The following is a 14,550-nucleotide window of genomic DNA, read 5'->3' as shown; positions in this document are numbered from 1 at the left end:
CCAGGTACACTTCAGGGGACGTGAAGCTGTGGGACACCCGCACCTGGGACTACACGGCCCCCATCCTGGAAGCGGAGCACGGCTTGGCAGAGTCCGTCCCTCGGCCGCACGCCTGCTTTGTGCGGATCAGCAGCTCGCTGGCGGTGGCGGCTTATGAGGACGGTAAGTTAACAGCAACTCTTTCCTAATATTGTGTGTGTTTTTTAAAGCCTTTTGAAAATGAAGCAGCTGTGCCCAGCGTGTGAGAGTGTGTGTGGGGTGGGGGGGGGGAGAATCTAATCCTCTCGGTACTTACACACACACACGCGCCTGTGAGCTCACACTTGCTTTTATGTGGAGAAGTTGGCTGATCACCCTGGGTGCATTAGGAGGCCTGGATTGCGTTGCCCATTAAAACGGCTGTTTTAATTCCTCCTGGAGCTGCTGCTTGGCACAGCGGTGCCAGCTCGTGGCCCAGCCAAACTCGTCTTGAGCAAGCAACTTGTTTCGGCCTGGCGTTTTTCCCCCTCCTTGAGATGCATGGGAGGCAGCCTTGCAAGACAAAGGATAAACCGGATCCCGTTTCTTGCACGCAGAACCCACTCCTTCTGTCTCCTCTTCCCCTTCCCAGCCACTGCATGCTGTTTCCCTACACATGGAGAATACAGAGCAAAGTTGGGTTTGCCAGCGCCTCTGCAAATAGCAAGGGAACAGGCTGGTCTACGACAAGGAGGCATGTGCCTTTGGTCAAGAACCGGAGCAGAATCCTGCATTCCCCAGAAAACACAGGGGCTTGGTCAGTCCCACAGAAATGGAAATGGGTGTTTGGTGGAACCAGAGTAGACCCTGGAGAGCAGCCTTTGCCTGCATGGTGTCAAAAGGAGCAAGCATGGATGTTTTCAGATGTGGTACAGCTGCACCAGTTTGCCTGTGTTCAATAAGACCTGCCAAAACTTGTTGCATCGGTCTAGTATTTAACCTGCAAACATGACAGCTGTTTTGCTTCCCCAGCAGCCTTTGGATGAGTTGCTGTAATTCCTATTTGAAAGATAGGGAGCAGAAGCCTTTCCAGTGATGCCCGTCCCTCTGCAGGCAGTGGGGCATTTTGATTTTGCAGCCCTCCCTTCCTAGGGCCGTCATGGCGGGTGATACCTCATAGGAGGTACAAGTGCTCGAGGCTTCCATGCTGATATTTGGGCTATTCCCCAACTGAAGAAAGTCTTGTAGCAATTTAAAAAAGGAGAAGAGGAGACAGGTGCTGCTGGTGGTTATGAAACCACCATCTATTGGGCTCCTGTTCAGTGCGTGACGAAAGCAGCCAAGAAATTGCCGGCACTGATGTTCTAGTCCTTTTAAGATGATAGCATGTATCCTTAAAATGTGGTCCTGCGACATACCCATCTGTAGGCCTCAACCCTAATTTTCAGTGTACAGTGGTGAAGTTTAGTACATGCCTCATGTACATACACAGACACAAATGCACACATTTGCGTTAAAAAAAGCCTGTGGCAAGGATGGGAAACCACTGGTCCTCAGCCTGGTCAAGGCCCATGGGTGGCGTCCCCATTGCTCTCGCACCTTCTTCGACTGACCCCTATCTCTTCTGCTGTGGAGCAGCAGCCATTATGTCCCACCAGGCAGCTGAATGGTGACGAGTGCCTTCCTCTCCGAGCCATGAAATAGGCTCATTTTTCCAGTAGAGGAAAAAGCGAATTGGAGACAAGACCTTTCCCCTGTAGGGCACATGGGATGGGACCAAGGGAGAGAGTTCTGAGTGATTCAGGTCCAGACCTGCTTCCTTGCGGGTGAACTTGCAGAGGAGTGTCCAGCTGCTTTGAGAGTCCACATGCTTCTTACCCTTTCTTCGGAGTAGGCAGACTACACGTTGGTGACAATGAAATGGGGGAGAGGGATTTTTCAAAAGGATCCCAATGCACCTTGGCCCCTAGAATGCAGCACCTGAGGACTTCTCTGAAAAGGAATTTGGCACCCGTCTTCGAAATGGTTTGCCATCCCTGGCCCAAGGAATAGGAGAATAACCCCGTTGTGCCAAGTATTGCTTCCTTCTGCACCTACCAAGTTCCCAGCAACCCCCACAGGCAGTGCTCAGCCGTTTTTGTGGGTGCTTTTCTTTATGGTGTATCCCATCCTTTTCAGTGGAAGAAGGCTCAAAGCACGCATGTCCCTGGCTCTGCTTCCTCCATTTAAAGAAGTGGGCAGTCCCCCTCTGGTCTGAGCATCCCAGCGTGCGGGCAGGTTTCTCAGTTCGAATGCTCGGATCCAAGGGCGGTAAAATATGCAAAAGCCTCTCTTCCCTTATTAAAAGAAAATATCCAAGAAGAACTTTCAAGTGTGTCTATCTACAGTGCGACAGAAAAGGCTAAAAAAAAACCTTGCCGACTGTTTTCTAAGCTATTGCAAGGCCTTTCGTTAGTGTGCTTTCTTGGCTCCCCTTCCTCTTCTGGGTTTGATGCTTTTGGGGGTGCGTGTGACCAACACGGAGAAGCCATCTGGTTGCGTTAGCACCGTCGGCCGCCTCTGTTGAATCCATCCTGAGCAAATTCGTTGACACAACACCGTTCTCTCCCTGTTCAGCAGAGCTCAAGCCGGGATGCCCTTGGCAACCAATCTGCACCGACAAACCAGTAGGCGGCTTCCACGCCTTCAGCGGCTGCCTTGTCATCCTCGCAGGCTGAGCCTGCTTAGCAGAGGGTCCTGCGGATCGCTCCGTCCCTCATCCCCTTCCCGCTCTGTGGCACTGGAGATAAACAGCCAACACGTACAGAGCCGTAATGGCACCGAGCATGTCATTTCGGGGAAAGCGGGGGCCCTGTGGAAGGCCCGCCCTCTCCTCTGCCCCCCACCACTCTTTTTGTGACCAGGCACTGAAGGCTTTTTGGAAGGCAATAGCTGCAGCAGCAGCAGTGATGCTCCAGCTGTGGGTGGAGCACTTCACCACTGTGCCTCATAAGCAGGAGGCAAGTCCCTGCCTGGAGGAGCTTACAATCTACATTTCAGGGGCAGATGGCACCGTGGGATGGTGGTGGTGGGGATTTTTTTTGTCCTCTCCTCCAAATAGATTGGGAGGGCCTCTTTTGCCTGCAGAAGTTCTCAGGTTAATTCTCTATCCTCTCCTGGAAAGGCTGAAAAAGGGAAGGGCTGCTGCTTGTCCGTGTTGGCAGTACTGGTTTAGATGGATCCCAGGGTCTGGCAGTGTAAGACAACTGCTAAGTAGACGATAGATAATCAGGACAGCTTATGCAGCTGATAAACAGAGATATATAAATGAAGTTTTTTTAAAAAAATCAGAGAAATGCAGCTGATTCCACCAAGGAATGAGCCTTAATTAAAATAACGGAGAAGAAAGACGGATTTGCTCTTTTTAGGGGGTACGAGTCCCAGTTCAGTCCCTAGTAATTTCAGGAACTACTAATATCTGTAAAGCTGGAGAGCTGCTTCCAAAGTGCAGGGTCAGTAGTGAGCTAGAGAGCAAATAAGGTAATTGTCCTGTCAGGTGAGCTGGCGGTGGATGGAAAGAGAACGGGGTCCATGTCAGTCGAATCTTCCTGAGTGTTCCATAGTAAGGATGCCACCAAGAAGGTCCCCTCTCCTGTCCCCCTCCCCCCAACCATCTCGCCTCTCAAAGCAGGGTGTGCCCAGGGAATGGCTAATGTGGTAGCTTCACGGTAGCACGCACGCTTCGTGTGCAGAACATTCTGGGTCCTGCCAGGTGAGAGTGCTACCTGTTGAAGTAGACAGTATTCCATCCCCAACTGAAACAGCCATGGGGTTTTTCAGAAGAGCCGAGTGTCCACGTGTTGAGAGGAAGTGTTTGCGTTTCCTGTAACTCGGCAGCTTAGATGTTCCAGCCGTCTTGCAGACTTGGGAGCAACAGATACTCTCAAAACCTTGCCCTGGGGAGGTCTTCCTCCACCCCACCTTCATTCACGCTTGCTAAGGGAATTGAGCAGGGGCTGTACTGTTTGGACCCAAGCCTCCTTCAGGACTTCCTGGCACCCGTCAGCTGCACGCAGAGAGGTGAGGATGCTGCGGGACCACGCCGGCTCCTCCCTGCCCACCTTCTCACGACACAGGAGGATCTGAGACTTGGCCATCAAATCCACAGTTGTGATGGCCTGAATTCCAGCTGACTGGCCTCTTACTTCTTCTGCCTCGTTTCCCATTGTCAGCACTGGCAGCCTTCCAGTTCGATTTTTTTGTTTGGTTTTGCTTTTGCCACTAATTGCCTTCCACGTTGCCTTACCCGGAATGAATCCAATCAAAATGCTTTTCCTGGAGCATTAGAGAAAGCCAGGGAAGGGCTTGTGGGTAATGAGCAGATGCTGCTAATGCAGTGGCCGTGGGGGCCGTGCCAGGCCCCATCTGCTCCATGCGCGCCTGGCTCTGGCGCAGAGCCACCGTCTTGTGGGGATATGTGTGTGGGGGGCTGCTTGCTCTGACCTGCCGCCCTCTCCTCCTCTGACTTACCCTGCGGAAAGTGTGGGGGGATGAGGGGAAGTGCCCCTCTCTTTGCATGCTCTTGCAAGGGGCACCGGCACAGGCATTTCGTCTGTACTGGCAGGCACCTGCTGACTGACCAGAGCTGTGGCACATGCTTGGCACACAGAACGTCCCAAGTTCCTTCCTCCACATCTCCTGGAGGGCTGGAAAATTCCTGCATGGAGTCTTAGAGAGCTTCTGCAGGTCAGAGTCAGCAACACTGAGCTGGATGGGCCAGCTATCTAGCTCTGTAAAAGGGACACTCCCGTGTTCCGGTTTCAGACAGCTTCCTGAATGGTGTAATTCCTGCTTGCAAAGTAAAAGGCACAACACAAAAGGAAAAAACACTGGGACAGAGGAGGAAAGAAGCAAATGGGGGCATTACTTCTTAGTCACAGAGACCAACAGGTCATGGCACCGGATCCAAGGACAGTGGAAGGGCTGCTGCTTCCTCTTCTTTTGAAGTCCTTAGCAATGGCCGTTGGCCACTGGATGAAAGGGGGTTAAAGGATAATCACATCCAACAGTTTTTTTTTTAACTTTATGTATTTCCTCCTTTTGTAAAACTGACCTGTAGAAATGGTTTTCAATTCAAAAATCTCGCAACAATGATGGCAACAATAAACAGCTAATACAGAAGCACTCATATGAAAAGCACACAGCAGAAATAAAGCTGCAGAAAACAACATGCAAATGCCTTCCAGATTAGAAACGTTTTCATACATTCCACATTCTTGTTGCCAGGACTCAGAAGGTCCCATCTTGGTACCCACCTGTTTGGTTTTATTTTAACCACTGATGGGCCAGGGAACCCTCCTGATATCAGTCTTAAGGCCTGAGCAAGTTGATATGGGTGAAGACAGTCCAGAAATTCCCTTATGTTACCTGTCTTACCATCAGGTACTGCGGTGGACAATTGAGGTGTAGGACATTGATTTGAACCCATGTGCCTTTTTGCAGTGCTGCAGATAGCATGTGTGGAACATAAATGTTTGCAGCTCATGCATACCCAGCATTGTATGTGGGTAGAATCGTGTACTGATTCCATCCACTTTATCATCTGAATCGACTGGGTTCAGGTCAAGTTCTGATCATGGGAGGACCCTGAGACTCCGGTTAGCTATGTCCGGCTGCAGTGGGCTGATCAGTTATTCAGTCTTGCCATAAAGTAATAGTTCAGTTTAGCCTTTCCTCCTTTTTTCTTCAATCTGAGGTGTAGGCTTTGTTTAGTAACTTGCATTTTTAAAAGCATGTCTGCACCCGAAAATGCACAAGCCTGAATGTGACAAACACAATTGTCATGCAAGTAGATCTGCCAGAGTTGCAGGAATGTGTGCCTGTGTCTGTTTTTGCTGCCATGTGATGTTTCCCGTGGTCTGTAGTCTCTCTCCCTCACATCTTCTTTGTGATTATCAGAGTAGTTTTCCTGATGAGAATGTGTTGATCCAGGCTACAGTCCTATAGCCAGCTTTCTGGGAATAAACCCTACTGTACTTTGTTTTGAGTGGACATATGTAGGATTGTGATTTTGGGGGCAATCCTTATTTTCTGCTTAAAATAAAAGCTCAGCAGTTTTGGTAAGGTATTTCCAACTGATAGGCACCCAGAGCCATCAAATTATTATCTCAACCTATCTAAAAACCTTCCCACACCTGATTTAAGGGTAGAACCCTCTCAAAGTGGTGTCCAAAATCAAATTTTGCAAATCATGTTTACTGTTCAATATCAGGTTTTTATCCAATCCTTCCTCCTGGGAGCTGTGGGTCACTTAACAACCCTGCGACCTAGGTTGAACAAAGGGAATGAGAGAGAACTTGGCTTGTCCTCTAAGTTTAAAAGGTTAAACAGAAGCACTAGTGCAAATTTCAGGGTGTCCTAAGAATTAAAACCAAACCCAGAGTTTATATTTTGGCTGTAGCATAAAATAGGACCCTTTTGGGGGAAGGCTTGAATGGTTGACTTCCGCTGTGACGTGAGACCTGCATCTGGTGCTCTTTATGAAAGTGTTAACTTGTTTTCATACTGCATTATTGTGGGCTGCTGGTTTTCTATGCATTTTGTTTTGTCTCCCCCTCTCTGCCCATGAAACCAGTTTAGCTGTTGTTTACCTTTCAAACAATCAGTGTAATTACCATTATGTTTCGATGTACATTTGGAAAAATCGTATTCTGAGCGCCTTACGACTCCACGGGGGCAGTTTGCAGTTGGGACTTTTGCACTATGATGGAAGCCTAATTGGAGTTTTGGCTGTGCGCACACAAAACGAGGTGGCTAATTGTTTAGGAAAATAGATTAATTTAAATATGCATCCCTAATAAAAAAAGTCAACATCCCCCAAATTGGCTTTTGTGATGGTTTCTTTTCCCTTGATGAGGAACATAAATATTCAGAGGGAGTACCATTAGATAGCTCTTGAGATTGCCAGTGCTTTTTCATGGTGCGGGAGTGCTTCCCGGGCACCGAAATAATCTTTCCAGGAGTGCACATAAATTTGTTTGGATGCCGTTTCATTACCATACTTCAACTTTGCTTCCTCTGGGATGTGAGAGCAGCATTTGCAACCTGGCATGGCTGCCCACCCACAGCAGCTTGCTGAGGCTTTCAGTAAATTTCTGGGAATGAACAACTCCCTGCTTGTTACTTCAGGCTAGGGAAACAGTGTCTCTGGCCATAATCTTGCCTGAATATTTGAAAGGCTGTGAAAAGGCACTGAAACCTGGTTTGTGCATGGTGCTGACTCATGGTTTGTCGCCCTACCCATGGTTTGTCTGGCTGATAATGTAGCAAACCAGTTTGTTTTCCCATTCCCAGGGTTATTTGTTTCCTAACTTGTAAGTATTCTCTCCTCCTGTATCCCAAATGCCTTTGCAGCACTGTAGTAGTTGTGTGTAGAGAGGTTGGATTGCTTTTACTGCTCTTGCAGGCCATCTCTGTAACATGAACAACCCACCATTCTGGGTTCATACGTAACAACCACTCATGGTTTAAACAACCCAGAATTCATAACCCAACAGCAAACCCTGGGTTCTCTTTCTGCTTGGTCATGGTTGCAAACCATGGTTATTTAGCATGGCTGGGTTAGACATCATGGAAACTCAGAATTCAGTAATCCATACCATGGGTTAACAGTATGAGCCAGCCCAGTCTGTGGTTGGGAATTGCATCCTACAATTGGGTCTGTGGCAAGATTGTGCCTTTTAGGAAGCTGAGGATCAGGACCATGGAGAGCTCCCTGCTTCATGGATTAAGTAGACTGGACTTGAAGTACTTGCAACTTGTGGGAAACGTTGCTTCGGTTACTTTAAGACCAGAATTTACAGAGGTCTTTCCTCCCAGACCCAAATGTGAGTGCAGTCTGGGGCTCATACACAGGAGGGTAATGATCTAGAAGAATAACAAGGGTGGGGGGAGCATAAAAAATGCACACAAACATGCTGTAATCAATGAGAGAAGATTGTGTAGTTTTCAGTGTACAGCCATCCATGTATGTACCCGAATACACACTTAAATAATCAATAGTTTTCATATAATAATGGGAAAGGAGCAGGGAGTTTACACTCTGATTCAGATCGGGGTGGCACTGAATTTCAGGTTGGAACTTGTAGAACCTTGACAGGCTCAAGTTTTACTGTTGTTCACACCCTACTTGCAACAAACATTTTAACAGATGCTTCATTCTCATAGGAATGCCACTGTTCAGGGTTTTGTGAATCCTTTTCCTCAAAGTGAGCTGTTCTGCTTCTCTACCTTTGGTTCCCCCCTGCCCCCAGTTTTCTTTTGCAGTGGCTACTCAACATTTTGTTGCCACAGGGTATTTTGTTTTCGTTTTGCATGCTCCTGCAACCTAAGTATGCTTATCCTCTTGTCACAGCGGCCCTGCTCTGGCCTGAATCTTGTTGGCACTCCCGCCCTGCTAAAAAGCAATCCTACCCAAGAACTGCTGCCAGTCAGTGTTGACAGACCTGGACCAGAGAGATTCAGGGTCCCCTCAAGGGCAACTTCCTGTGTGCCTGTACAATCTCTCTAGAACTCGAGAGGAATCCCGCCTCTGCTGGAGTTTTCCACACTGCAGCTGGAGGAGAACTTTGTGAAAGGCATCTAGGTTGGCTTGACTGACATTGCAATAACAGAGCATAAATGAGATTCCCCCTCACACTCTGGTTTCCCTTTCTGTCTTTCATGTGCAGGGTCGGTTAAAGCATGGAGCCTGATGACTGGGGGTGAGCCAGTCCATCGTTACCAGCACAATCAGAAGATACAGGCACTCGCTCTTTCGGCCCAAGGGGCAGAGATAGCAACCGCATCAGCCTTCCAGGTCAAAGTGGAAAGCGCGGACGACAGGGGATACTGGGCCACCACTGCAGAGTTTGACATCCAGAAACTGGTGAGTGTCCCAGTTGTTCAGAACACACCTTTTACCCCAGCCTTGGCCAGTGATGTTTTAGGCATTTGGACAGTCGTTGAAGGAAGGAAGGAAGGAAGGAAGGAAGGAAGGAAGGAAGGAAGGAAGGATAGATCTATGAAGGGAAAGGAAGAAAGTAGAAAACCAGACAAAGAAACTTAGGAAAGGTATGATAGCTTTGGTGTGAACTTTAGAAAGGTCATAGTGTAGATGGGAGGAAGTGGCAATCAGGTAAGAATACAAAGGAACAGTGCTGTGTGCCATCTAATCTACTTTTGCCTAATTGGAATGTAAGTTGAGCTTCCAGGGTCAGAGGGTCTTTCCCCTTGCAAGCTACCCAGTCCTCTTAGTTACAGGTGCCAAGCTTTGAACCTGGGGCCTTTTCTTTGCCATTCAGGTGCTCTGCCTTGACCTGTGGCCCTTTCCCATTTTAGTCTGGGAGAAGAAAAGACCAAGAGGGCAAACGTGTTGAAAACAACAAACATTCTTCACCCTCTGTGGTAAAGAGGGAGCTTGAGAAGGGAAGGGTGATGCCGCTTCTGAAATTATCTGGACTCTTGCAGGTCGGCGCGCTCTGCCTGGTGCCCCAAGTGATGGGCTGCCCCGTGGTGATAGCAACTGCAGAAGAGGATGTTTACCTCCTGAAGACAGGTGACCCAGCCAAAATTCTGCATTCCGTCTATGGCCAGCCGGTCACATGCCTTGATGTCTCGGCCAGCGAGGTGGCCTTTGGAGTGAAAGGATTCGGTTGGCTGATCAATGAGACCAACAAGGTATTTTGACTATTTGATCCCATAACAAGTTTAAAAGGGAGCAACTCTACCCTAGCTCTAAGGCAGGGGTGCTGAAACTCAGGCTCCAGCACCAAATCTCGCCCTCCACTGATCCCGATCTGGCCCTTTGTGCTTCTCCAGAAAGTCCCTTTCCCTTGGCTGCATCTCCTGTCATGATCTCCTGGCTTTTGTGCATTTTTGCTGCCCTAATTTAAAAGGTTGACATCGTCTCCTAAGACTTGGTTGATGGCAGTAAGATCTTTCAGCAAAAATGTACTGCTTTTAGATTTGACTTTGTTGCTTTCAGCTCTGCCTGTCACAGGAAGGCAGTCCTTGTGTGCTTCTCTGGAAAAGAATTCAGCCCTGCCCTGCTGCTCTCAGGCATGGCGATTGTTGTTGGTTCATGCTTGGTTCTCTGTATTGTGCACGTCTCTTGTTTATTGCTTTCTATAGTGCTTTGACAGTACTTTCTGTTTTTAGTCTCCATCACCTAACATCCCTGCCAGGGAGTTCATTTACACCTTGTTGCATAAACTGCTCAGTAGTGCCTTTTTCCTTGCTTTTTTAAAAAGCCTTTAAAAAGAGAGAGAGAGAAGCATTTTTGTCATGCACCTACAGAGCGCAGCTTGAAATTCCATGATTGGCAAGCAGTGCTTTTGTGGCTTAATTTGCTGAAAGTGCTTGCGAACCTGGGAATTCTGGTGGGGTGTCTGTCTCACCCCAGATAAGCAGAAGATTTCCCTGGGATTGAGGAGGCCACTCGGGGTACAGAAGCAGGATCAGTCTGAGATAGATGGATCCCTCTGTCTCACTCTTTTGCTTTGCTGCTTGCACAGGAGTCTCAGCAAAGAAGGAAGTAAGCAGGAACTCTTTCATGCGGAGACCAAAAGGGCACAGGATCTTTCCTGCCCCCCTCCCCCCAACAAACAGTTCACTGGATTATCCATTGAACAGAAGAATGAGACAATGTGTTTGCTCCGGATTGCTCACTGATACATATGCCTCAGTGAGCAATCCAGAGGCACAGTGAAGGGAACTGGACCTTTTCATGCAGTCGAAAGCCTCCAGGGGGAACTGTTCGCCTTTACAGAGTAGACCCAAGAGCTCTTCCCCATGCGAGAGCTCAAACCACAACAGCTGCTCAAAAGCAAATACCGGGCTGTGGGGCTGTACTGGAAATTGTTCAGCAAAGTTGAAAAGCTTGCACCGAAAAATGTGAAATGGATAGTGCAACTTTTGGGCACCCACGGGGTCCATACCTGCCTTCCTCCTGCAAGGTCACAGGGAACCTCAGGCGTGGAGTTCACGTCCCATAGCAATTGGCAGTCCCCTGTGCTGTTGTCACTAGTGCCAGTTAAAGTCATATAAGCAAGTGTTATTCATTCATTCATTCATTCATTCATTTATTTATTTAAACATTTATATGCCACCTGTTTCACCCGTGGCATTTCTAGACAAAATAGGCAGCATATAAATGTCTGCTTTTTGGTGTTGCAGAGATGGTTTTCTCGCATTTGATTTTATACTTGTGATTGCAGAGTTAGAGTTTTAATGCTGTTCATGTACTGTATCAAAACTAAAACCAGCAGGGAACATGGCAAGACACTGATACATGTGGCATCAATTTAGGCAAAATACTAGGGAGTGTGCTGAGTTATTCAGCCTACCTTGCCTGTACAGGTCCCCGAGTTCAGTTTTTCTTGCTCCAGAATTTGGATCGCTCGGGTGCAGAATTTTAAATGTTTGGAGTACCCAGAGTCACTGTGAAATAAAAAGGACTTATTTTGCAGCCATATTGGCAGGGCAAACAATAACGGGAAGTTCAGAGGGCTTGGAAATGGAGTGGAAGGAATGGAAATGTCTCCAGTCGTCGTGAGAAGCCAAACAATAGGGCAGAGGCAGCACTGATGGCCTTCGATGCATTGTGCTGTTTCTTTTGGTTGGTGCAGCACGTGACAATGGAAGGGCTAGCAGCGGCCTTGAGTATGTGCTGTGAGGCAGGTTTTGTATGGCTAATCATTCCTCTGTGCTCATGCAGACTCTTTTATCCTGTCCCAGAGGATTTACAGTGAGTGGCATTGGTCATGGTCTCTGGGGTGTATTTTTCTTGCTCATTCCCTTGAACTTTTTGGGAAGGTGATCTATAAAAATGCTATATATGGGTCAGTCTTTTGAGCGATAACCTCTAGTTAGACAAGGTTTTCTGGCTGCCCGTCGTTTCACAATAGCAACAGCACAGGAGTGACTTTATGCCATGCAGTATCTGTGAAACTAGCTCAGTGTTCTCTCGTCTCTGGTCCCCAGCCAGGTGTCTCCTAGCACCTGCCAGGCGCCAAAGCAGCGTGCCACCCTTCAAGATAATCTTTTCTTGGGGTTCGAAAGAAGGGCGTAGCGTTTCAAAGACCAGATACCTCCTCAGCCTTGTGCTTACGTCTTTGCGCAAAGTTTCTTTTCTTTCTGTCTCACGAGTTCGTCTTACGAGAATTGCACAGTTTGTGATTGGCTGTGCCTGCCATGGTAGTCATTTTACGACTGGACAAGGCCCCCTTGGCAGCTCTGTGCCCATGACATGTGCTCAGAATTGCAAATGTGTGCGCAGCTCATCAGGGCTTCCCAGCATTTCTGAGTCAAAGGGCACACCTGGAATTTTGAGAGTGGCGAGGGCTGCCGCACAGAATGTCAGCCAAGGGGCCTTCCCCAGCCATGAGATGCCCGCCAAGGCAGGCACGGCCTGTCACAAAGGTTTATTTCCCAAAAGGTTTCACACGGGCTGCCCTTAGGCCTAGCTGGAGATGCCAGAGGGTCGAACCTGGGCCTGCGAAATGCAGAGCATGGGATCCACCAGTGGTTTGGCCTCCCCTTCCCCCCACCACTGCTGAGTGCTGCAGTCCTCTTCATACTACAACATACATGGAGCTTCACTGATCCTAAAAATTATAGGAAGGAAGGAAGACTCTTTCCCTTCCCCATCCGACCTGCATCACTGCTTGGCCACAGCATTCCTCTTCTGTAAAACACCCTGTTCCTCTTCTGCTGTACTGGATTGCCGAGGTGTTTGTGCATCTGTGCAGTCCCGCTGGGAAATCCGTGTCAGAATGCTTGCCGTGTAGGTACCACTTGAATGTGCCACTCATCCCAGTGCTCCTTCAGCGCCCTCCTTCAGCATCCGCTTCAGAAGGCTACAGAGGGAGTGGACACACTGGCCCCAGTTGGGTTCATATCCGGGTGTGATTAAGGGCTGCCTCCTCCTTTCCCTTACAATGGTTCGACCAGGCTGGAGCGAGCCGTAGGCCTTGTCCAGAATGAAAGAATTCTGCGCCCCAGAATGTCTCCTGCAGACAGGCGTGGAAGGGAGCTTATGGCCCTTGAATGTAATAATCACTCCTGTTGCCTCTTCCCCTCCACATCCCCTTCCTTCATTTTATCAGGATGGCTTGGGTCACCAGGGCAGGGCCGTGCTCCTACCGCTAGGACTCCAGAAATGCTTGGCAATCCCCTGGAAATGACGCGGAGATCTACTGGTCGATCCGTACCTACCTTCTCCCCCTTCCCTCTGCCCCACGTTATTTCTGCCCTCAGCCAAGCCAGAACACCGAGTTGCACTGGAAAGGCTTTCATGCCGTCCTTTGTGTTCAGAGAGGGTTCCTAATTTAGTTCTGAAGTCTTTTGGCGTGAGCGTGACAGATGGTTCATGAGCAGTGCATCAGCGTGTATTCTAATCAGGGAGATGGGGCTGAAGTAGCCCAGACGGCTGGGATGTGTTTGACAAGGATGCTGGTTTGCCTGGCTTTGCCGCACCGGCTGACATCACGCCGGAAACTAATTACTAATGTCTATTATGATAATTATTCCCCAGACGTGAAGGGACTTTGCATTGGTTGATTACTCTGGTCAGAAGTCGATGATCTATCTCTAGATTGATATTGAAGATGTACCGGTGCCTTTTGGCCCTGTTTGGGAGGGATGGACCCCGCCACCCGCTCAGCAGTCGTGTTTCATTTTGTGTTTCTGGGCCAAGATTCTGCTCACTGTTGGCAGTGAGGACTGGCTGAGCTGGAACACTAGTAGGTGCTGTGATTCTTCCATGTGACTGAAATCAGACAGCACTTTTATGCTGTTTCAGAACCGGTCAAAGAATTGTTAGCTGGCCGGTCGGCCTTTATAACTAGTGAGTTCATTTAAGTACAGTTTCAAATGCTTTAGCAGACCCCAGAGCATCTATAGGCGCCATTCTGAGGATGGAAAACCTTCATAACCAAAAGCCTCATTCATTGTTAGATCCATTTTATTTCCCAGGTGTGGTGTTTGTGGTTAAGGGTGCTGGACGGGGGCTCAGGAGATTGCAGATTCCTGCTTCTCTGCCATGCTGCTTATTGGGTTACTTTGGCCCTGTCATGGATTCTCGGCCTAGCCTACCATACAGGGCCATTGTAAGGATAAAACGGAGGGGGCGAGGACAGCCATGTAACCTTCCTTGCAAGAAGAAGAAAAAAGAAAGTGAATGTAATAATGAGTAAAAAGTAGCCTCACAGAAACAAAAATATATGTCCTTAATTTTCAGCTCTATTGATTAAAAAGCACTCCTCATGATTTAAGATTGGCACCCGCCATTTAGCCCACTAAATTTTTATTGTGTATGTATTTATTAGTAATATTCATATCCTGTACTACATTCCTGTACCACCCATCAGGCCATTTTCCGCAGCTCCTTGCATAAAAAAACCCTTGTTAAGAATTAATGCTAAAAACTTTGGCTGTTTCTACACATGAGTTTTAGATTCCTGGGATAATGCAGCATCTAGTGCAACTCTTTGTGGTACATTTGCAGTGCTTTATCTTCCCCAATTCCCTCTTTGTTCCCACCTTCTTGCACTGATGCCCATGGATCAAGCATAA

General features: G+C 48.3%; 1 protein-coding gene across 1 annotated transcript in view; it reads left to right on the top strand.

The window, feature by feature from the left end:
• Positions 1–14,550, top strand: part of FBXW8 (F-box and WD repeat domain containing 8) — a 79,555-nt gene that overhangs the window by 48,307 nt on the left and 16,698 nt on the right. The window contains exons 7-9 of the mRNA XM_044448878.1: positions 5–162; positions 8,667–8,863; positions 9,445–9,654. Coding sequence (XP_044304813.1) covers positions 5–162; positions 8,667–8,863; positions 9,445–9,654 — 565 coding nt within the window. The remainder of the gene's footprint in view (positions 1–4; positions 163–8,666; positions 8,864–9,444; positions 9,655–14,550) is intronic.

This window comes from Varanus komodoensis, unplaced genomic scaffold (genome assembly GCF_004798865.1).
Source record: "Varanus komodoensis strain SLA01 unplaced genomic scaffold, ASM479886v1 scaffold56, whole genome shotgun sequence".
NCBI classification, from domain to species: Eukaryota; Metazoa; Chordata; class Lepidosauria; order Squamata; family Varanidae; genus Varanus; species Varanus komodoensis.
This window is presented reverse-complemented; position numbering and strand designations above follow the sequence as displayed.